This window comes from Echeneis naucrates, chromosome 18 (genome assembly GCF_900963305.1).
Source record: "Echeneis naucrates chromosome 18, fEcheNa1.1, whole genome shotgun sequence".
Taxonomy (NCBI): Eukaryota; Metazoa; Chordata; class Actinopteri; order Carangiformes; family Echeneidae; genus Echeneis; species Echeneis naucrates.
This window is the reverse complement of record NC_042528.1, coordinates 3,408,181-3,431,976: the sequence shown is the minus strand read 5'-3', so window position 1 is coordinate 3,431,976 and position 23,796 is coordinate 3,408,181. Positions and strand designations below refer to the sequence as shown.

Sequence of the window (23,796 nt, the reverse complement as noted above, 5' to 3'; positions counted from 1 at the left end):
ATTGGACTCCCTGCAGCAGCAGCACTTCCCTCCAAATATGAGGCAGTTTGAGTTTGGCACCTACAACGTGCCATATCATGAACACACAACGGCCACTCTGAAAAAAGAACAGAAAGTAAAACATACATTTGATTTGGCTTTGGTTACTTTCTTAGTTTGTTACTTTGTCCCTGAAATTAACTGGCCCATCAAGAACCAACTACTTGTGATGGAGCATGTGAATGTTTAGCTTGTTTCCACATCTGGTACTGACTCAGGATCAGTTTTGAATCAAAGGCTTGTCACACATCTCTCTGCTTTTAACAGTTTTATGATCTCGCATTGGACCATGCAGATGGAAACTCCTGGTGATGATCGAATGATTGAGAGAGCAGGAATCTTTCTTTTGCATTGGCACTTTTTGTGTTTGGACTAATTTGCTGCTCTTTACCTCCCTTCAACACCTCATCAATGCCAGTATGGAAAAGAAAGCTGTATACATGCTGGAGTGAATGAAGAAATCAGTAATAAATAAGAAGAAGACAAGCACCTACTGTTTCAGTACTGGAAGTACGCCCGCACCCCTTCACCCCGTGGAAACAATAACAAAAAACCAAAACTAGCTCTTCAAATAAAAAACACCACTCGGGTAAATAGGCCGCGAGAAACCACACCACCTTCAAAGGTGAGTGGACGCCAAGCACACCGAACTCAGCGGTGACCGAAGGGACAGAATTAAAACAGAGCTAAAACGAGCCGGACTACAAAGAAGGCCGAGATAAATAACGCTGAGATAAACACACTGAAATAGATATCAGTCGCTGCGCAGCCTGTGAGCAAACAATGTAGTTACAAAACTGGCTGCAGGATAAATATGAATCATTTACATTGCTAAATAAATACATTAAAGTCTACAGATGATTATTTTCAGCTTCTCAGCCAAGAATAAAATTCACGAACAGAAAAACTGATGATAACGATTTTAACAAGAAGAGCATTCAGTGAGGCTGCACTTAAGCACAGAGGTGTTAATTTGTTCACATGCAGATGTTTATCAGTTATGATGTCCTAGGTTTGAACCTGCAGGTCGACCCCCGGGGGCCTTTCTGGGTGGGGTTCACTTCTTTTTTTTATGTGGGTCTCATCCTGGCTCACCAGCTTCCTCCCACAAACCAAAGACTACGACCAGGCTGGACTAATTCTGAAGCACACAGTTGTTTATCTCTGCATGTCGGCCCTGTGACCTCTGCCCTCACCAGTGACCTTCAAAAAAGTTCAGCAGAGCAGCTGATGGATGGGTGGCTCATCTAATTCATGATAGTTCAATGTGAGGGAAACATGAATGTCCATACAATCGTTGTTGGGAAAGAGTTGGATTGTAAAACGAGAGAGGGAAAGAAATTTAATGCAAGTAAAATGTCAGTCATTCATCACTGTGTGTGTGTGTGTGTGTGTGTGTGTGTGTGTCCTCTGATAGCTGCAGAGCCAGAAACATCTCTTGATCGCTCTGTGACTTTATCTGTCTGAACTCCGTCCAGCTTTGGTTTGTGCCGAGATGGTAGATTCCACATCCTGCTCCCAAGTTGGCCTGACCAGTTACACCCACGACAACAGTTTCCCCGCAGAGGTCTTAAACACACACACACACACACACAGACACACACAGATAGCTTTCCCTTGCCCCTGTGGGGTATATAAGCAGAAGCAGCAGACTGACTCCACTCAACAGCAGCTTCTCTCTCCACCTCCATCGGAGCCAGGTCCACTCTGAACTGAAGGTTGCATCTGTGAGTACAAACTCTTATTTATTGGTGCAACACTGTGATAGCACCGAGATTCTTCAGCAGTTTCGTAACTTTGCGTTGTTTATACGTTCCAGATGTTTGGAGGCAAATTAATTTGCCGACACATCTGAGAGTCATTGAAAAGGTTTGAGAAAGAGCGCGTTCTCTTTGTGCATCACTTTATGTCAAACGCATCAGAGCGTTTCTCCATTTCCAATTTTCTTCTTTTCTAAAAGTTGGTTGAGCCACTAATAACCTGAAGTTTGCTGTAGCTACAATGACAGTGATAGAAAATTATGGAGGGTTTAGTTAAACATTTACAAAAGCTTTCTGCCTCATCAAAAAGTGTGATTCTATTAATATTTCTATGTATTGTCAGTAAGAAGTCGACTTTTTATGCAAACTAACTGAGATCAAAGTGCAAAGTCACAACATGATAAACGATAGAACAAGTACAACAGGTCAGATGGATAAAATCTCAATAAAGAAAGTTAACAATAAAATGCTTGATGCTGTTCAAGTATTAACGACAAAAAGTGCAACAACTAAACCTTTTAATGAGTTGATTAAATTCACAGGCCTCGATTTAAATAGTGTTGAAGAGATCACTTTGGGCGCTGGGAGGGAGCAGCACAATGATTCTCAGTAAATGTAGCCATGCCAGAAGAATGTGATAATGATAAATCAGCTGCAGTATCATAGACAATATTACAAATAGTGGTGCAACAAGTGCTTGTCAGAGTTGGACTTTCTCTCAAACAAGTTATTTCCACTCGTGGAAATAAAAATAATGAAAAGTGGATAAACTCCGATGTAAACAAAGACCCCCTGTGTTTGAGTGTGACTCGTAAAACCTACAAAACCTGTGAAACAGAGCTGAGCTGCCATGAGACTGATTTAACCGCTGGATACACAACATCTGTTTTCATAAGATGCTAGCGGGCTGCACAAGTATGTTGTCAGTAAGTTTGTGTTTCAAGCACCTGCCCGAGGAACAGGGTCATTGTTGTGTAACGTGGGTGTGAGCTGGAGCGCGTTGGGCTGTATGAGTCACCGTTAAGCACAGTGAAAGCTCTGTTTTACCCTCCGCAGGCTGGCACAGAAAATAGTTTAAAGATGCACAAACATTCTCAGTGCAACACAAAGTCTGATATAAGACTCTCAAAGTATGAAACATGATATCACATTGTGCTGCGTGCTTATGTTGTTCTGTCATATCATCATCGTCGGCGGCACAGCTGGAATGGGAAATCTTTTTTTTACATTTGTGGAATGAACACACAACCAACACCGAGAGTGTGTTTCATCATTGCTAATTTACCCCTCCCTTCTACTCCAAACACGCAAACACACAAACACACATGGAAATCAGATCAGATTAAATAAATAAAAACAACAACTGGTCTTTGTGTTCAGCAGCACATGTGGGAAGTTTCATCATGTATGATCCTACTTAATGATTTTATATTTGTTTACTTGGAGGCTTTTTTCTTTACAATGTTTGAATAACACTCAAACCCACAAACTCACACACACACACACACACACCCACATTGGATGCCTCCATTGTATCCACTGATGCAAAGCAGATGATTATGAAAGCTGCAGGAATGGAGCATGGTGGGAATTCAGCCTCACAAAATTTGCTCACACAAACTAAAATTCAAAGACGAAGAGGTTCGATCAGAGTAACACAATCAGATCTGTAACTGAGAGTTCTTCTCTGTCCTCATTCCTCTTCCAGCCCTCTGACGCCATCATCAGCCATGTCTGATCAAGATGCCCCCACAACTCCCTCTCCTGCCCCAGCGGCTCCCTCTCCTGCCTCTGTGACTTCCTCTCCTGCCCCCCCTCCGCCGTCTGGACGCCCTCCCAAGGTGACAAACCACGGCCGCTCTTCAGTTCCCATCTCCACCTCCAACTCTGACTTCACTGATATCCCTGAGACTGAGTACTTTGACGCCCCAGGACCAAGAGGCTATCCACCTCTGACTGGTGAGGGAGGGGTAGTGTGTGTGTCTGTTTGTTAATGTTTGTGTGTGATTTTTGGACAGTACTTGTGTAACTATGCAACAACCTTTAAGAAGAAGATCAAACATGAAAGCAGCTGCAATCAAATGTGTGACCGGCTGAAATTCCCCCACGTGGAGAAGCCACTTAAGATTACAGGCTCTTCTTCACATGTAGTTTCTGGGAAAAAAAAAAGAAATAAAAAAAAAAGCAGACGTGTGTCACAGTTTGTCCTGGCTGGAGAAGATTAAGGCATTTTTCCCAGCAGGGGCCGAGTTTCCAGTTAGATCTGCACATGACTGACACATGAAAGACGTCCAAAAGGGATAAGGTCCGTTCACTTCCTGCAGCCTGTGTTGCTGCATGCAGAGATATCCAGATGTGACAGGAATTCATGAAAGTAATGTTTGTAATTATCGTGGTAAATTACAGAAAAATATCAAATTCACAGCGTATAATAAATAATTGATCAACTTTTCCGCTGCCGAGTTCGATTTGAAGCCAGTTAAGCTTTAGATGTCCTGCACGTTGGGAACTGCTCCCCTTGTCTTTCACCCAATCAGGGTATATTGACGTCAGCAATGTGGACATGATGAGGAGGCCAAACGAGCGCAACAAGATAGAGCATCACACCGAGCAATATAACTCTGACCAGCTCATCGTCCGCCGAGGACAAGAGTTCAAGATCAAGATCGACTTCAACCGTCCCTTCAATCCTGCAGAAGACAAGTTTGCTGTGGAGTTTATCATCGGTGAGTCCAGGTCATGTATTAAAAAAAAAAAAAAAAAACAGAAGCTAGAGTTTAAAAAGTTTGTTTGTCTTGTGAGATCATAAATGCATCTCTTAAAAATGATTATCATATCTGACAGTCGGTGGAAGTCAGCAGAGTGGAGATCGAATATTTATAAATTTCCAACGCAGATTTGAGGTTAAAAACGTTTTGTGCCACTTTTAGTCCAAATCAGCAACTCAATCACAGAGCGAGTTCTTTTCTCTGGAGCTGGTTCATTTCTCCAACTCAAATAAGGGTCCGACTTAATTATTCCTTTTAGATATTGTCCTAGATTTAAAGTAAAAGTTTATCTCATCATGTTAAATATCACTCACCTACATAAACCGATGCTCGCTGTCCGCTCAGGCTCCAGCCCTGATTACAACAAGGGAACCTACATTCCCGTCTTCCCCACGGCGGAGCGTCAGAGCGCCTGGAAAGGCCGCATCACCGACCAAATGGGCACCGAGGTCACCATGGGCATCACTCCTCTGGCAAACTGCATTGTGGGCAAGTACTCCCTGTATGTTGCCGTGTCAACACCGTTCGGCATCCGTAGGACCAAGCGGGACAGAAGCCGCGAGCTGTACATCCTGTTCAACCCCTGGGCTTCAGGTCAGCCTCACTCACCACTTCCTGTTTTAATCGTTCTCCTGAAAACATCCAGAAACGTTCACTCTTCGTTTCACGTTCTCTCCTCAGGCGACGCCGTGTTCCTGAATGACGAGCGTGAGAGGGAGGAGTGTGTGATGACAGAGGTGGGGATCATCTACCACGGCTCCTTCGACGACGTTGCAGAGAGAGACTGGAACTACGGACAGGTACGAGGCGCACCGTCGAGGACTTCCAGGATTTATTACCAATAACATTCTAACTAACTAACTAAATTTCCTCTCACTAGTTTAACTATGGAGTCCTGGATGCCTGTCTGTACATCATGGACAGGTCTGAGATGCCCATCACTAACAGAGGAGACCCCGTCAAGGTCACCAGAAAGGCCTCTGCTATGGTAACGCAATCCTTTAAAACACACAAAGCTGGCTTTTGAACGGATACGCGATATTATTGAAAAATGTGTCTGCTGACTTTCCGTTTTCTTTCGATTAGATGCCACTTAAATTGTGAAATGCTTATCCTTTAGTCAAATCTGCATATACGTGGGCTTTCTGACAATGACAGTCCAGTACGTCTGGAGTAAACTGCACAGAGCAGAATAACTACAGTCAGGATATAAACGCGCTTTGTTTTCCTCAGCTGAACGCTCGTGATGACGACGGCGTATTGGTGGGGAACTGGAGCGGCGACTACACCTACGGAGTGGCGCCCACTTCCTGGACGGGCAGCACAGAGATCCTGCTCACCTACGCCAGCAGCAAAATGCCCGTCTGCTTCGCTCAGTGCTGGGTTTACGCCGCCGTCTTCAACACCTGTGAGAGCTTTACATTTTCCTGACTTCTGACGAATGCCGTCTGCCCTTTAATCATTTTTGATTTCTGCCTCTGACTCTGTGTCTTAGTCCTGCGTTGTCTGGGAATCCCATCAAGGGTCGTCACCAACTTCTACTCTGCCCATGACAATGATGGAAACCTGAAGACTGACATCATCCTGCACGACAACGGCAGTATTGACCGCAACCGCACTAAAGACTCGATCTGGTACCGCCATTTTTGAGCTGCTGTTGTCGTGGCCTGTGAGGATGTTGCTGTTGGACTGTTTTCAATTTTGCGAGCTTGAATTTAGTCACCAACGAAATTTTAGCGACCACCAAAATTTCCAAACTTCCATTTTGAACAGGACAGGACAAGCTGTAGCAGTAAAGCACTTTTAAAGCTGAGAGGACAGAAATGTATTGTACGGTTGATGTTTGAAATAATGTTTGTCATTGGCAGGAACTATCATTGCTGGAATGAGTGCTACATGACCAGGCCAGACCTCCCTGCTGGCTTCGGAGGCTGGCAAGTTGTGGATGCGACACCTCAGGAGACCAGCGACGGTAAATTCTAATAACACATGGACTTACATTATTTATATATCTGCTGACTTCATAGTAACAGCTTATTGGTTATAAACAGTTGTCATTCTAGTTATTTACAAATAAAAGCTAAGTCACAAAAGAAACATGGAAAAAATGATTTTTCTCTATCTGTACAGGATTTCTATGAATAAATGCAATTAATTTGTCTTCAGTCAGGATAAACAAAACTACAGAGTACTGATGGTACATCAATATTTAATCTCTTCCTCCATTATCCATAAAGGCATGTACAGATGTGGACCTGCATCGGTCCAGGCCATCAAACACGGGCAGATTTGCTATCCCTTCGATGCTGCCTTTGTGTTTGCTGAGGTGAATCTTTAAACTTTATTATTTCGTTGTAACTGCCAGTGAAAAGTTTGCAGTTTGCAGTAATTGTCGTTCACTCTGTGTGTCATTTTCTTTGATGAGGTTTTTGGTGGAGTCTCATTCTCTTTTTCCTGACAGATCAACAGCGACGTGGTGTTTTATTCACGGAGCAAAGACGGGACCTTGCAGCCTGTCAAGGTGAACCGGAGGCACGTGGGCCGCATGGTTTTGACCAAAGCTCTGGGCAACATGACCCGCCGCGACATCACCGACCAGTACAAATTCAGTGAAGGTTGGTGAGCCTGTCCGATGTGAATCAATATCTTTTTTTTTTTCCTTTGGAAATATAGACATGTACAGCCTCACACAGTAATTTATATGTCCAATCCAGGCAGTGCAGAGGAGCGGACCGTCCTGGAAAAAGCAGAGGAATATGGCTGCAGCCGAGATAAGTCCGACTTTCCAGTGGGTGATGTGGACGTGATCCTGCCCTCCTTGGAGATCAGCATGGGTGAAAGCTTCAATCTGACCACGGAGTTCATCAACAGAAGTGATAAGAAGCGCACTGTGAATGTCTACGTCAGCGGGAGTGTGGTGTACTACACCGGAGTCATCAGCTCCGAGTTCCTGTTTGAGACTCCCACAGTGAAGATCGGCCCCAACAAAAGTCAGCATCAAACAACAATGTGCTTGTTTTTATTCACTGTGGGTCTAAAAGTCAACACAAACACGCGTGTTAAAACAAAAGCATTGTGGTTTTACGTTCTGCAGCTGTGCAGGAGGTGATGGAGGTCAAGTCCGAGGACTACATGAGGAAACTGGTGGATCAGGCCAATCTGAACTTCATTGTTAGTGGGAAGGTCCTTGAGACGGGCCAGATCATCAGCGCCATGAAAGTGGTTGCCCTACGCAATCCTAAACTCCTCGTGGAGGTGTGAAGCTAAATGTGGCTTTCTATCTCAATGAAAATCCGTCAATTTAATTTGAATCACCTTCATGTGGATGGCATTTTTTTGAGTGTATGTCGTGTGCGTGCTTCAGGTGTCTGGTGGAGACAGAGTCAGCGAGGAGATGATGGTGAGCGTGCAGTTCACAAACCCCTTCACCTTCAGCCTGGAGAACGTCTACATCCGCATGGAGGGACCGGGGCTCATGTCGCCCAAGGTCAAATATTACAGGTGAGCTCAGCAAACACAACAGAGGTGCATGTTGGAGTGTCATTAAAGCATTTGTGTGTTTGTTGTGTAGCTCAGCTTTGTCAGATTTGTATCATACGATTAATCCACTGCTTGAATTGAACTCCTGTTTTGGTATCCAACTTGCATAAAAGGCTTTTTTTTGTTTTAACTTAATGTAACTGTAATTATGACTTTTCTCTGAAACTTCCTGAACACATTTTTTTATTATTAATATAAGAAATGTTCTGTTACTCAGGTAATGTCTTTTTGGATATGACAAATTCCAGCAAATGTTTCTGCATACAAATTTATTTGACTTGATCATTTAACAGTGAATGTGACCAAAGATGAGCCCTGCTGATCCAGCACATCTAACTCTAACTCATTGTGGTTTCAGTCTGATCCCAGAAGGCGCCTCCCTGACCTGGACTGAGTCTTTCAGCCCTCAGAGGACCGGACTCACCAGGGTGATCGCCACCCTGGACTGTCCCGCACTGCGGCAGGTCCAAGGCCAGGCAACCTTCACCGTCAATCCCTGAACATCACGGCAGGATCTCGGACGCCAAAACGTCATTTAACTCGGTTACAGCTCAAATACAGGCCTACAAAATAGCTAATTAACATGTAGGTCTTCAATAAGTACAGCTTCTGCACAACACTCATTTTAAAATACATTGCACACATTGTAGTCTCGAAAATAGCAGTTGCATTAAAACTTCATAAAAAAAAAAATCCATTTTTTGATGCACAGGAGGCCAGTCAATCAAGTTAGTGAATCAGATTACTCCACAAAAAATCTGAAGCTTTTAGGTTGGCAAAGAGAAACTTTCCATTTCTGTTTTCCTGATGGATTGTAGCCCAATATTCAATACTTCAGCTCCTTAGTGACATGATTGATTAAATTCACAGGCTATTTTCTAACTTTGTCTCTCTCAGCATAAATTGGATTATCGACTTACTAGTTTTCTTTTAAAAAATGGCTTCTTGAAACTGTTCTGTGCTCTAAATTCAACTACAGTTTCAGTTTGAGTAAAGTGCTCCTTCCTTAAATAAACCTATAAAATCAATTTCTTTTCTGTATGCAAGAAAAACTGCATTATGCACCAAATAAAATATTACCAACAGCAGAACTCTGTGACACATTCCCTACAACTGGATGTGTGTGACACGTTGATCATTCATTTTTGTCATATTCTCATTTGTATTTAATTTTAAGCAACATATCAGACTTCACGGGGATTCAGCTTGTTTCTCCTGTTTCGACAGTCAATCACGCTGACGATGATTTCCTGCCACTTGTGATCTGATCGTCGGTGCAGGAGAGTGTTTTATGCCTTAAATTCAACCATACTATTACGAGCTGCTGTCGCTCTCCCATCCTCAGCTTTAGCAAATGAAACATTGCCGTTTGATGGGAAATGCACCAGAGCAGGTGCCAGATTTTAGACTTTGATGAATTGCACAACAAAAACATATTAACATATTGGATGTACCAGCAGTATTGCACAGATTGGTAAAAAAAAAAAAAAAAAAACTTAAGAACTGTGACAGTCTGACAATTATATCAAACATCAAGTGAAGTTTGTGAAAAAAAACTATTCCCGTGCTTTTACTAAAATTGGGAAATATCTGAGTTTTCACTTAATCATTCCTTTTTAGGTTCTCACCCATTAAAGCTTTCTGTACTTGAAGTACCTGAACCTAACCCCCAGCAGTTACTTGAAGGTGATGAGGTAGTCTGGGTACGCCTGGTGATCGTGAAAGGCCACATACATGCTGGGTTTTTGTGTGTTATCCACCACGCTGTCGTAACGGTCATGAGGCTGCTGGCTGTTAAAAGCCGGCGGCGCCTTCATCCCATATTTGCCTACAGTGTAAAGGCCCGTCAGGACTCGAGCCACAAACATCATCTGAGAGCCGTCAGCAGCTGGCTTTGAGTAGACGGTGTTTGCTGAGTAGCTTGCGTCTACAGCAAAGTAGGTCCCATCCCCATAAGCTGTTGCTGTGAACGAGATGACAAAGAATGAACAAGTCCCCACGACGACAACAACAAAAAAATATCTCACACTATTTTCACTAAGTATAAAAGATCAGTACCGTTTTGCCCAGCGAAGCTCCTGTTGAACCCAGTTTTCATGATGGAGTCACAGTTGTCCTGGGTCGTGCCGTGATACAGCAGCTTTTCACCGGCGCTGTTCCGGCCGGTCTTATCAGAAATCTGCTTCTTCTGCACTTCATACCCCCGACGCAGATGGATGTTCTGCAAACGCTCGATCTGATGGAGATCGAGAAGAGAGAAGCCAAATTGACCGCAGTGAAATGTTGACATGATGACATTTGATGTAGTGCAAAAACCCATGATTCTATAATTCAGTAGCTTCTGTAAAAAGCTACCGAGTTAATGCAGAGTGACGTCGTGCCGTTTGTGGTTCTGTCATCTCCAGAAAACGTCACATACCCTTATGACCGTCTTGGCTGCAGTTCGTTTGAAAGCCTCCTTAACTGTTCGGTACTCTGCAGAGGAAGGATCCAGAACTACCACCTTCATATTCTCCCCCGCAGCCATGTTGTCCCAGTACAGAGGGAAAGTGAAGTCTGAAAAATGTGTTAACATAAAATTGTCATTTAACTCTGAAATTCAACGAGAAACTAACTTTGTCAAAAATTGAGAAAAATGAAAATTGAGACTGAAGGTTGGCTACAGATGTTTCATTTGAAATAAATGATTTTGATCCGTCATCTCTGATATATCTGCAAAATCATTTTAGTATGAAATGTTTTTTTGTTGTTAAATTGAATATAAAATCATTCTCTTGTTCTCCCACCTGGCAGATTTTTGAGTTGTTTTAGCTTCGCCGTCTGTCCCGGTCTTTTGGCCTCCATCCTCTGCAGGTCCACAGTCCACTGGATGTTGTTCGTGTCCACTATTCCTCCTGCTGCACCGTTATTTTCCAGCTCGTGGTTGGCTTTTTTCGGGAGTCTCTCCCAGTTTCCGTTGACGCCCAGTATGCACCAAGCGACACGGCCGTATAGCTCTTCCTCCTCCTTGGCTCTCACCTCTCTCCTGAGGTTGTCTTGCAGAATTGTATTGATTTTCTGCGTCACCTGGTTGACCGCGTCTTTTAACCCGCTCACCATTAAGCTGCCCGGGCCAGACTGGTCCATCTGCACACGCACACCCTCAGTCTCCACCAGCTGCTTCAGATCCTCCATGTCATCCTGGGTGAGGCCTTCCAGCCGCTCCTTTGTGAAGGTTTGCTTGGAGCACTGAGTCTGATACAGATCCTGCAGCTTTGCCATGGCTTTGTCCACATCCTGTCTGCTGAGACCCACAAAGAGGAAGGACGACTTCTGATCCGTGACGCTGCTTTGGAGGATGCTGGGGTCTGCGCTTAATGACCTTGGTGTCTGTTGTTGTTGTTTTTGTTGTACCAGTTGTTGTAGCTGTTGTATATTTTGTACACGTTGTTGTAGACGTTGTTGTAGAGAAGACATCTGAGGCGCTGATACTACAGAATGGATGAATAGAAAACGTTTCTCTAAACAACCTCAACAGTGGAAACAGGTTTGTGAAAGTGATCATTACCTCTGTTGATTACAGCGGAGGAGTACTTCTGCATCGCCTCCTTTTTGAACTCCAAGAAGACGTCGATCTTGATCAGGATGAGGCGGATGTCGGTGAGATGGTGGAAGGTACTGGACGATGTGGCCGTTTTGATCCCTCTCAGGATGGCACCTGCGACGACACAAGCGTCCAGACCTCCAGTTCCTGCACAAAGTAAGTACCTTCTTTACTCTTACAGTTTTTGAAGAACGTTCAAACAGACAGGCACATTACTGACTCACCGGCGCCGATGGCAGGAATGGCCACGGATTTGTGTCCAGACGAGATGCAGAGTTGAATGATGCGACACACCAGCAGCTCAGTGAGGCCCGCATCTCTTTCTCCACACACATGCAAGAGGGCTTTACAAGGAAATGATCCAGGCGGGGTTGTGAAAACCTCTCCTCGTGTCACGTTGGCTACACACAACACAAACGGAGACACAAATTATTAAAAAGCCGTCAAATTTGTTTCCTGAAAATTTTTATACCTGATCTTTGGTCACCTGCTCTCAGTTGAGCTTCCACCTGCGGTCCGGCTACAGTTAAGATGTCTTTGCAGACACCATCTGAAAATAAAGGTCGTCATATTAAAAGTCTTTGTCTTTACCAGGCCCACCATTCACTTAATTCAACAGCACCAAAAGAAGTCCGATACTAACTAAGATTCATCCTCTGGGCACCATGAATATCTGAACCAAATTTTCTGGACCAAAACAGCAGACCCACCGTTCTGAAAATTAACAAAGTCGGTTGTGTTCACAATGGCATCTGTAGTCTCGTTAGTGATGTCACCAAACACCAGCCGTATTGTAGCTCTTCCCATTTTCATTTGCACGTCATCGAGGTCACTGGTGAGGGACCTGAATATTACTGCGAGGAAAAAAAAACAACGTATTGGCATTTTATTTACTGACAAGGAAGGTCTCAAAGAAAAGCAGCTGCATTTACTCTCGTTCACCTCGGCCTCCGACGTTCATATTTGAGCTGAATTGTGTGTAGACGTCATGGTAACACTGTAAATAGAAGCACATTCAGCTTTTGTGTTCGTAAATCATGCATGCAACGGTTTTCCAAAGTTATCCGATTGCTGACCTCCTCAGTGTCAGGATAGCCAGGTTTGAGGACGACGTGGATTGTGTTCAGAGAGCCAGAAGATGCTGATACTCCAAACTGGTAAATGCTTTCAGTCAGGACCTGAGTGGCTTCTCTCGGCGGGTATTTCAGCTTGATTCCAGGTCCGATGATTGGAAACGCGACTGAAGTCAAGCCTTGCTGTACACAGAGCTCCAGACACCTCTTCAGTCCATTACTAAGAGCCTTGGGACACAACAGGTTGATGCTACGTCATCATTTTGCACATTAAAGTAAATAGAAAAGCAGGACAAAAAATTTTTCTGTGTTCAAATTTTACTTTACCTGCACACTTTGGCCTGTAGCTCCATCCCAAGGCAAGCACTCAATGAAGAAGAGCTTGGTGAGGCCCAGAGATGGAGGCCCAGTCACCTGTATAACGGCTCCAGGGCTGACAGCAGATCCTGCCGCTGCGTTAAAATTCGACTGGAGTAAGTTCCCCGCTTTACTCAACAGGCTTTTTCCAATATTAGTAGAAGTCAGCTTTTTGTTGATCATGGGAGCCACCATTGCATTCACCTGTGAGGATAATGTCAGATAATGTGACTGTGCCTGTTTTTTGAACTACCAGATGTAAAACTGAACATTTTCTAACCTTCTCATCTTCCAAATTGCTGATTTTGATCATGAGGCTAATTTTGTCAACTGCAATGTTCCCAGAAGTGTTGTGATGTAATCCGGCACTGGAAAGTCCAGACGTGGCGCTGAAGCTGCTGGAGCCGGAGCTGCTGAGGATGGAGCCGCTGAGGATGGAGCTGCTGAGGATGGAGCTGCTGAGGATGGAGCTGCTGAGGATGGAGCCGCTGAGGATGGAGCCGCTGAGGATGGAGCCGCTGAGGATGGAGCTGCTGGAGCCGGAGCTGCTGAGGATGGAGCCGCTGAGGCTGGAGCCGCTGAGGATGGAGCCGCTGAGGCTGGAGGCGCTGAGGCTGGAGGCGCTGAGGCTTTGTGAATTCACACCTTGCTGTTCCTTAATAAGGACCTGACAGGAGCTCTCTACCAGATCCTTTCCCACTTTTCCGTCTGTCTGGAAGAACCGCTGAGCTCCTGGACCATCTAGAACCAGCGTGTCCACCGCCAGGCTGGCTAGAGCTGACGTTAGAGCCTGATGGGCTTCTTGGACATGGCAGCGAGGACCAGAGACGAGGACATGAGGACGCGGGGAACTGGAGGCTCTTAATGTGACCTTAGTCTGGTTCATCCCGATCAGGTGACGGATTCGATCAAAACAGTCAACCATTTCAGGATGTGGAAGGTTCACTGTTTCTTCTGTCTCGACATGATTCATCTGATACTCTTGCAGAACGTCTTTCAGCTTTTTGACATTTTCACTGTATCCAACTATCCTGACTTTGGTCTCTGAGGGTCCCCCGACTCCTGGGATGACGCTGAAGTTCACTCTGAGCTCTCGATTGTTTGCCACATCCTTTGCTTTATTGAGGATTTCCTTGATTCTGTCCAGATGTGCGGCACTGTGCAGCTTCACAGTGTCCACCTTCAGGTCTCTCTGCAAAGCTGCCCAAGCCTCGTCCAGGGCACCAGAGGACAGACTGGACAGAAGCAGGTCTGAGGCCACCTCCAGGAAAACTGGATTTCTGAGGTTCTGCTGGAAGCGAGCCTGAAACTTGGAGGCGGCTCCGCTGGATGATATGAAGGTAAGTAAATCTGTTGGGAGCTTGACTCTCTTTTCTTTTATATTTTTCATCATTTCAAAAAGTTTTTTAGCTCCTGACTGCACCCCGTTATCAGGTCCCTCCATGATGATCAAGTTGTCACTTTGATGGATTTGCACATCCGGGTGACGTGCACTCATTTCTCGAGTGAACTCTTCTTCTATCAGTGTGAACTGCTTCCCCGTGATTGGCACTTCCGTGCGGGTTGGCGTGCTTTTTTCCAGGATTTCAATCTTCTCCTTCACAGCTTGGGCTTCTCCCACAATCACAGAGTAACCGATCTCTGAATACACTTTGACATCATCAGTCACAAAGGAGAGGTCCTGCTGCAGCAGCCTGACTTGTTTTGGCTCAAGCACATGATGGCTGATGTATCTCTCTGTGAGGCCGATGAAGACCCGATCGACCTGTATCTCCCATTTTTCTGATGCCCCAAAAGCTCCCCCGAGGCCCTTCTCAATATCCCCCCGGACCACCACCTCCTCATCATCGATATTGAATTCCAGTGTGCAGTCAATAGCAGAGAGGCTTTTCTGCAGGACTTTATTAGCTTTAGCATTGTCTCTCAGGTAATGCAGGAGGTAAATGTCCATTCTGAAAATTTTCTCGAGGCTCTTTGTGTTTGTTTTTGTGAACGTCTAAAGAAAAAGAAAAAACACAAAGTTCAGTTCACATCAGTCGAAGTCTGATAAGAATTAGAACAAGATCTGTAAATCATACGGGGATGTAAAGAAAAGTGTGATATGATGTGACAACAGTGAGTCCAGTTCTGGCTCAGATTTCTGAGGTGACCTGAGCTCACCTGCGTCCCCGGTTGGTCTGGTGAACTGGTTCGGCTCACAGTCAAACACACATCACCAGAAGGAAGGGAGATGGTGTGAAACTTCCTCTGCAGCACCCTTTCCTGGTCTGCAATAAACCGCAGAAGTCACACAGCCACCATCAGACACGTCAGCTGAAAGTTTGTTGTGCACAGATTTTAACACAAAGGGATTCCTCACCGTCTTTTTCCTTGAAGCTGATTTTATACATGTTGCCTCCTGCTTTTTCAATCACTCCACATTCTCCTCCCCCTGAATCTCGTTTTTTCTGGAAGTGCCTCCTGATCTTCTCCCTCTCTCGGTCCGTCAGATCTTTCGCCTCGAAGAAAAGAGGATATTGATACTCATCCATTCTTACTGAGAAGTCTTAAATGAAGAATTGCGATAAAGAACTTCTCAGTTAGACGTCATTTGTTGTCTCTCTGAAGTTTTTCTTTCACTTTCACTTACTGTAAATGCCACCTCCTATCTGCAAATGGCCCCACCTATTTCCTTGAGTATTGTCAGTTTACCACAAAGTCTTTCTAAATCTTGTTTCTAATTTGCAGATACCATGACGAGTGATACTCTCAGCTAATTATGATAATAACACACACGATGGCCTCAATCTGAGTATGAAGATAATAGTTCCCCCAGAAATGAAAGCGACGCCTATGACGTTTAGAGTTTTTTGTTTTTGTTTTTTTTTTATTATTTCCTTGTCGGGGATTTCACACCATATAAAATGCAAAAACAAATTTTAACATTGAACTTAAAAGACAATCACACATTGGGTAAACTGAGGCATTATCACATCACTCCATTAGATGTCACACTGCAACCAAAAATGATAAAGATGCAGCAGCTGTTGAAATAAAACCCCAGTTTGGGAAAGGCTGTTTCTGTGTTTATAATTTAAAATGTACTGTGAAACAATTTCTTTAGTGCTTTCTTTAATACTGCACCCCTTATCGCCTTCAATAATTTAAAAACATTTAAACCTTCATGCTTTTTAAAAACATAAAAAATATAATGTCTTCAGCTTCAGCTTCATATGAAACACGTTGATTTGGCAACATGGTAAAAAAAAAAAAAAAAAAAGGTTTATTTATTTGAAATCCAAAATTCCCAATAAACATCTGGTGGTTATAATTAGTTCAATTTTCATGGTCATGGTTCAATTTTATAAATGAAATAGGAATTATTAGATGCAGCTGAAATCACATCTGGTTATCCAGATGTCAGCATGTTGTAATCTTTTGATCATGAATGGCAAATTGTTTTCTCTCTGTATCAGAAATAAGATAGCTGAACTTGATGTGTGGCTGACATTTCATTTACAGGAACCCTTTCGGTGTTTCAGTGAGGAAAAACGAGGTTGTGTGTTTTGTTGTTGAGAGCCGATAGCCTCGTGTTGCTGCTATCAGACTCCAAATGCTTCATTCACCAAAGACTTCATTGACTATTTGAACAATGTAGATAACCTTGAAGGAGAAATATCTACAGCACATTCATGTTTCCTTGAAGGTGATGAGGTAGTCTGGGTACGCCTGGTTGTCGTGGAAGACGACATACATGCTGGGGACGTCCATGTTGTCCACCACGCTGTCATAGCGGTCGTGGGGGTGCTGGGCGTTGATGGGTGGCGGCGCCTTCATGCTCTTCAATCCTTGAGAGTATTTGCCAGTCAGGACTCGAGCCACGAACATAACCTTTGAGCCGTCGGCAGCTGGCCTGCAGAAGTCGGAATGGCTGGAGTAGTTGGCGTTTATGGAAAAGTAAGTGCCCCGACCAAACGATGTCGCTGGGAATGAGAGAGAACAGGCAGTTAGATTTGTCTGATGCTAAAACAATGTTTTCAAAAACTCCATAGATATACATACTGCTACAGATACTATATTTATATCAAGATATATAATGTTCCTTTTGTTGTGGATGGGACAAAAACATTCATTACCATTTAGCCCAGCAAAGCTCCTGCTGAAGCCGGTTTTCATTATGCCGTCGGCGTTGTACCGGCTGGTCCCGTGGTACAGAAGCTTCTCACCGGCATCTCTCTGTCCATTCTTATCGGAGATGTGCTTCTTCTGTGCTTCATAGGCCCGAAGCAGATGAATGTTCTGCAAACGCTCCATCTGACAACAGAGAGGAAGAAGGTCCAGCTGCCAATAAGCTTCCTGGTTGACTGTGTAAGGCGCCTTTAAAATCAAGCACAACCAAATGCTTCTGAAAGCCACCTTCATTATGTTCACGCTGATGCTGACACTTCGTTTGAAGCCATCGGTCACCGTCCAGTACTCTGCAGAGGAAGCCTGCACTTCCACCACCTTTAGGTTTTCTCCCTCCATCATGTTGTCCCAGTTCAGGGGAAAAGTGAAATCTGAGAGGAAGTTACACAACTTAGTGAACGGAATTGTGCAATGTTTAGAGGACTCATTGTTACTGCTAATACTTTTATCAAGTGGAACTCCCCGCAGGCTGCTGTGCATGTCAGGAGTCGTTTTTCAAAGTGTTGAGAATATTTCTCCCCCTCACATCTTCCTTTAACACAATTTCCTTGTTGAATGACGATATTAAAAACCATTTCTTCACCTGGCAGGTTCTGAAGTCGTTTCAGCTTCGCCGTCTGTCCGGTCGCTTGTCTTCTGGCCTCCATCCTGCATAGATCCACTTTCCACAGGATCCCACGTGTGTCCCTTATCCCTTCCAGTACATCCTGGTTTTCGAGGTAGCGATTGGCTGTCTCTGGGAGCCTTTCCCAAATGCCACTTCGGCCCAGGATGCACCAAGCCACACGTCGGTACAAATCTTGCTCCTCCCTGGCTCTGGCTTCCCTTCTGATAGAACCCGTGGTGTGAATGACCTGCGTCACGCAGTCCAGCCTTTCTTTTAACCCACTTATGGTTAAGACGGGATGGTTGGTCTGCATACACAGACCCAGGAGCTCCACCAGCTGCGTCAGGTTGTTGATGTCATTCTGGGTGAGGTCTGGAAGGTCGTCCTTCGTGAAAGTTTGTGTGGCACACTGAGCCCGATACTGATTCTTCAGCTTTGTCATGGCATCTTCCACATTCTTTTTGCAGAGCCCCATGCATATGAAGACAGACCGGTCCGGCTGACTTTTTGAACTGGTAGAAAAGAAGCTCTGGTCTGCGTCAATAGCTAAAAGTGCTTCTGACAGTGGAGGAGCTGGCACTGCAAAACAAGTAAGGAGTTGCAATTCGGTGAAACTACGACAATGAAAATGAAGACTTTGACGACAGGACTGAACGAATTCTAACTTCATGTTACCCGTGTTGATTGCAGAACATGGGAACGCCTGCGATGCTTGGCCTTTAAATGCCAGGAAGACCTCGATCTCAATCAGGACAAGACGGATGTTGGCGAGCGAGCGGAGGGAGGTGGACGAAGTGGCAGTCTGAATCCCTCGAAGGATTGCTTCTGCCACCACATCAGGGGCCAGCCCGCCACCTCCTGAGCAAAGCAGGGATCCAACATTTACAACTCAGGCTCAACAATCCCAATTCAACCTCATCCATCCTGTAAACACAGCTGTCTTTTCTGATTAATTCATATTCAGATGGCTGTAATTTCACACTTTCACAACGTTTACCTGCACAGATGGCCGGGATGGCCACAGACTTGTATCCCGAGGATTCACAGTGTTGAATGATCCGACACACCAGCTGTTCAATCACAACAGCATCATTTCTTCCGTACACGTGTAAAATGGCTTTGCAAGGAAATGTTCCTGGCAGAGTTTCAAAAACCTCCCCATAGTTTACTTTAGCTACGAAGGAGACACCAAAAAACAACAGAGAAGCATGAGAATCTGCCGAGTTGTTTTTTTGTGTTTATTGGGAATGTGCACATTTTTCTTACAGTTTTTTAGTAGTGACTCCAGTTGACGTCCGGCCTTGGCGAGGATGTCTTTGCACACATCTGTGGAATAAATATGTTTATTATTCTTACAGTCCCATTCCACATGAAATTTAATGAAATCCTTTTTGTCTGCGCCAGGAATTTTGTCCGCTTGACTGGAATTACAGACGAGCGACAAATTAAATGATAAGCCGGAGGAACCAGCTCTAAAACCTTCATAAGATTTTTAACCGAGGTGTTAACACCTCTGTGATGAAGTGATGTTCATCCCTCCTGTGCCCTTCTTTCTGGTCTATCCTTTCATTTGTGCCCCGTCCGGACCCTGAGCAGCCACAGGAGCTCACACCTACCACTGCCAAAGTTCAGAAAGTTGGTGGTGTTCACCACGGCGTCGGTGGTCTCGTTAGTGATGTCGCCGAACACCAGCTGGAGTTTGACCCCACCTCCCACAGTGAGGCTGACCTCGTCGAGGTCACTGGCCAGGGACCTGATAGCTGGGAGGAAAAAAAAAAACATTGAACTTCATCTAATGGCTGCGACTCCCACAAGGAAACATAAATTAGCACAAATTAGAGGTGCTGATTATTTCCATTTCACGTATTATTTGAAATTATATAAATTGAAATCAGTGTCACATATTTCAATACCAAATTGACCAACTTCAAAATAAACAAGCCATTACACATTAACCTGTGAAACAGAGTAATAATAATAATATTTATTATATCATTGATATCCAGCCCGTTCACCTTGGTCTCCCTGGTTCATGCTGAAGCTGAGGTGGCTGAAGACTTCATGGTAGCACTGTACGAACGAATGGTTTCAGTAAGTTATTATTAAATATGACATTACACTTATCACTTGTTTTGTTTTTTTTTTTTTTTGTTTCACCTCCCCGGAGTCCAGAGAATCAGGTTTAATGACGACATGGATGGTGTTCAGAGACCCGGAGGACGCTGATGATCCAAACTCACAAATGCTCTCAGTCAGCGCTTGAATGGCTTCTCTCAGCGGGTATTTTAAAATGAATCCAGGTCCGATAATTGGAAAGGCCACTGAAGTGAAGCCCTGCTGTGCACAGCGGTCCAAACACGTCTTCAGTCCAACCCTGAGAGCCTACAGAAAGAGACATCAGACATCATCATCATCATCAGACAAATATTTCTAATGTATAGACGAACCATTCTTTTGCTTTTATTTTTTTGTACCTGCACACTCTGTCCTTTGACTCCATCCCAAGGCAAGCACTCCATGTAAAAGATCTTGCGGCAGCCTAAAGATGGAGGTCCGTCGATCTGCAGCACTTCTCCGGGGTTGAAGGTGGACTTTGACACCATCAGTGCGAAGTCGATGATGATTCTGTTTCTGGCTTTACTCAGTAGATCTTTGCCAACTTTAGTAGCAGCCATCTGCCTTTTGACCATGGGGATCACCAGCACATCCACCTGCAGAAATGATTCACAGGAGTGAACAGCGAGGTCAACTTTGTGGTAGAACATAAAAGAGTAGAAATTCTCTAACCTGCTCATCTTCCAAGCTCCCTAGTTTGATCCTCAGGTTTACTTTGTTGGCAGCAGTGCTCTCAGCTCTGTGGCTCTGCTGTCTGCCAATGGAGGGTCCAGGAGGGATGATGGAGTTGTAGATATATTTTGATTTAGTCTCCACACCTTGCTGTTCCTTAATAAGGACCTGACAGGAGCTCTCTACCAGATCCTTTCCCACTTTTCCATCCGTCTGGAAGAACCGCTGAGCTCCTGGACCATCTAGAACCAGCGTGTCCACCGCCAGGCTGGCTAGAGCTGACGTTAAAGCCTGATGGGCTTCTTGGACATGGCAGCGAGGACCAGAGACGAGGACATGAGGACGCGGGGAACTGGAGGCTCTTAATGTGACCTTAGTCTGGTTCATCCCGATCAGGTGACGGATTCGATCAAAACAGTCAACCATTTCAGGATGTGGAAGGTTCACTGTTTCTTCTGTCTCGACATGATTCATCTGATACTCTTGCAGAACGTCATTCAGCTTGTTGACATTTTCACTGTATCCAACTATCCTGACTTTGGACTCTGAGGGTCCCCTGATATCTGGGATGACGCTGAAGTTCACTCTGAACTCTTGGCTATTTGCATCATTCTTGGCTTTGATGAGGATTTTTTTCAATCTATCCAGATCTGGAGGTGCAGCTACCCTTCCCTGCAGCTTCACAGTGTCCACCTTCAGGTCTCTCTGCAAAGCTGCCCAAGCCTCGTCCAGGGCACCAGAGGACAGACTGGACAGAAGCAGGTCTGAGGCCACCTCCAGGAAAACTGGATTTCTGAGGTTCTGCTGGAAGCGAGCCTGAAACTTGGAGGCGGCTCCGCTGGATGATATGAAGGTAAGTAAATCTGTTGGGAGCTTGACTCTCTTTTCTTTCATGCTATCCACTTCCGAAGCTGTCGACTCGTCTCGGTCAAGTCCTTCTGAAATGTTGGTTTTAGTGTAACCTCTGTCGATATGAATCTCTGCGGAACGTGCACACTTTTTTTGGGTAAAATCTCTGTCTTCCCAGGGCCTGTCCCTCCAGAAACAAGACTAAGAATAAAAAAAAAGAGGAGAAAATGAACAATCGGGTTGTAAAAAATATTTGATTTCAGTGTGTGTGTGTTTTTTTTTTTTCTCTTTTGTTTCATTTAGTTTTTGGTTTTTTTTTTTTGTTTTTTTGGAAGCGTCAGGATTTCTTCAAGCTCAACTCACCTGTGAGTGACTGGCAGATTGCTTCTCAGTGAGCTCAGGTATGTGAAGCAGCGTGGTCAGATATAATTCCCCACATGGAAGCGTGATGGTGTGAAGTTTTCTCTGCAAAACTCTTTCCTGGTCTGTCAACAACAAAAACTGAAACTGAAAAGCATGTTACGCCAAACATGACACCGACATTCTTGGCTTTGGGAAAATGTAATTACATCTTACATTCCCATCACAGAAGTGTTCTTCGATGATTCCTGATCCCTTTAACATTTGACATGTTGATCTAATATTTGAAAGCAGTATGCATGGACTGTGCTAATATTTAGCTATCCCTTTTTAAATAAATCATCTCAGTAAATCTTTTTATTGGCAGTTTCAACAGTTTCAAATGATGTTATGATTAATCCTACACAAGACATAGAAACAGAAGGAGAAAACTCACAAACTACCGGCTGTTACCGGCTGTTACAGATTTAGGATAATTCACTTTTAATACATTTCCTACTCTTCAGTTTGAGATCATTTTTAGTGTAATGTGTAATGCTGAGTTTCATGGTAAGCGTGGTAAACACTGGTAAACATGTTGTATCCACACGCCACAGAGAGCACTCAGAAAGTGTTTGCGCTGATTCTCAGGCTCGGCTCAGGACTTTCCTGTTTACAAGCAGTTTGAATACAAAGTGATTCCTCACCTTCTCTCAGTTTGAAGGACACTTTGTATGTATTTTGTCACATTTGTCAAAGTGACGCCAACATTTATAACTAAGGTGATTATATTGTGTTTCTTTTTGATTCTTTGCCAGGCCACAGGATCATTTAGGGTAATTAGAATAGCCACACCCTGAATCTCAGTTTTGACGTGTATTTCCTTGTTTCATTTTCTACAAATATATCATGATGAGAAAAGTCAGAGTCATGCTGTGATGAGGATGTCTTTATGAAAAGGTCAGAAGGTTTGAAAAGGTCAAATCTGTTGTGCTGATGCTGAATTTATTCCCATGATGTTTTTTTTTAAATCAGGGAAATATGAGTGTAGACTTGTGTTAAATAAACTTTGGGTGCAGCCAGGACAAGTCTGAACAATAGTTTCAATATTCCTGGATTTTCCATTATAAAGGTTAAAGTGGTCAGCTTTTGAATTTGTGATGATTAATTCCTAGATACTCGCGGTCTGAGATTAGAAATTGTTTCCATTTTGAAGACGCCTTGTGATTTGCTCAACAACGCCTCTCCAGGATAAGCAGGTCTGATTATCATATCGTGATGCAAGAAGAGACTACATGTCTGGATCTGAACCAGGAAGTTTCACTTGCTAACCAGTCGTCCACCTGGACTCCTCAAGCCACCTGGTGTTTCCCCAACGTACTGGGGAACATTTCACCTCATGCTGGAGACTTCTTCAGTCCAGAGACCAAATCCAGAGGCCAGATTCAGTTGTCCTAGATTTGCCTTTCTCAAAGAACTATGACCATGACGCCTGAGAGCCTTCTCAAACCTCCTCAGTGCCACGTGTTACGATTTGACACCAAAGAAACAAATAAAGGTCGGGTGTAAATCTGACATCCTGCTGGGTCCACGCAAAATGTCATAATAATGCTGGACATTTTATTGACGGGCTAATAGTGACTAAGCTGTTATGTATTTTGTTGCCCTGTTCTTGTACATGTGCAATGACAGTAAAATTTAATCTGATCTGTTCTGTCAACCAAAAACAGCTCGACATTAATGATGCACGAGAACAAAAACGTACCTGTGTCTGGAGTGATCTCGGTGCCAGGGAAACTTCATTCATTCACTCATGTTTACATACTTCATGTTGTGTCAGTGTTCTGGTCAACTGTTATCTTGTGTCTACTGGCACACAGCTGTATTTGTTGGCCCATACTCACGGATTAGTCACTGACTCAACAAA

At 44.2% G+C, this 23,796-nt stretch overlaps 3 protein-coding genes across 4 annotated transcripts; 1 reads left to right on the top strand and 2 right to left on the bottom strand.

Moving 5' to 3' along the window:
• The first annotated feature begins 1,666 nt into the window (after positions 1–1,666).
• Positions 1,667–8,825, top strand: f13a1b (coagulation factor XIII, A1 polypeptide b). The gene is made up of 15 exons (XM_029526128.1): positions 1,667–1,766; positions 3,508–3,758; positions 4,337–4,525; positions 4,913–5,161; positions 5,249–5,367; positions 5,448–5,555; positions 5,801–5,975; positions 6,063–6,201; positions 6,436–6,539; positions 6,805–6,893; positions 7,029–7,182; positions 7,282–7,557; positions 7,662–7,822; positions 7,932–8,068; positions 8,466–8,825. Exons 2-15 carry the CDS (start codon positions 3,530–3,532, stop codon positions 8,605–8,607), a joined length of 2,271 nt encoding a protein of 756 aa, XP_029381988.1. The 5' UTR covers positions 1,667–1,766; positions 3,508–3,529; the 3' UTR covers positions 8,608–8,825.
• Positions 8,326–15,720, bottom strand: LOC115058684 (protein mono-ADP-ribosyltransferase PARP14-like). Of its 2 annotated transcripts, none has more exons than XM_029526126.1 (14): positions 15,480–15,720; positions 15,281–15,387; positions 13,401–15,116; positions 13,091–13,324; positions 12,767–12,991; positions 12,633–12,687; positions 12,401–12,544; positions 12,178–12,240; positions 11,915–12,091; positions 11,655–11,837; positions 10,894–11,577; positions 10,527–10,663; positions 10,166–10,343; positions 8,326–10,070 (listed from the first exon to the last, which is right to left on the bottom strand). In XM_029526126.1, exons 1-14 carry the CDS (start codon positions 15,649–15,651, stop codon positions 9,784–9,786), a joined length of 4,362 nt encoding a protein of 1,453 aa, XP_029381986.1. In that variant the 5' UTR covers positions 15,652–15,720; the 3' UTR covers positions 8,326–9,783. The 2 variants fall into 2 exon arrangements, with proteins under 2 accessions (XP_029381986.1, XP_029381987.1); XM_029526127.1 differs by having other exon boundaries at positions 11,655–11,828.
• A 670-nt stretch (positions 15,721–16,390) lies between these two features.
• Positions 16,391–21,575, bottom strand: LOC115059267 (protein mono-ADP-ribosyltransferase PARP14-like). The gene is made up of 12 exons (XM_029526929.1): positions 20,682–21,575; positions 20,369–20,605; positions 20,052–20,276; positions 19,910–19,964; positions 19,511–19,654; positions 19,161–19,220; positions 18,892–19,068; positions 18,570–18,752; positions 17,871–18,473; positions 17,516–17,658; positions 17,236–17,413; positions 16,391–17,082 (listed from the first exon to the last, which is right to left on the bottom strand). The coding sequence occupies exons 1-12, from the start codon at positions 21,573–21,575 to the stop codon at positions 16,790–16,792; spliced, it is 3,192 nt and encodes a 1,063-aa protein (XP_029382789.1). The 3' UTR covers positions 16,391–16,789.
• Between the last annotated feature and the right edge of the window lie 2,221 nt (positions 21,576–23,796).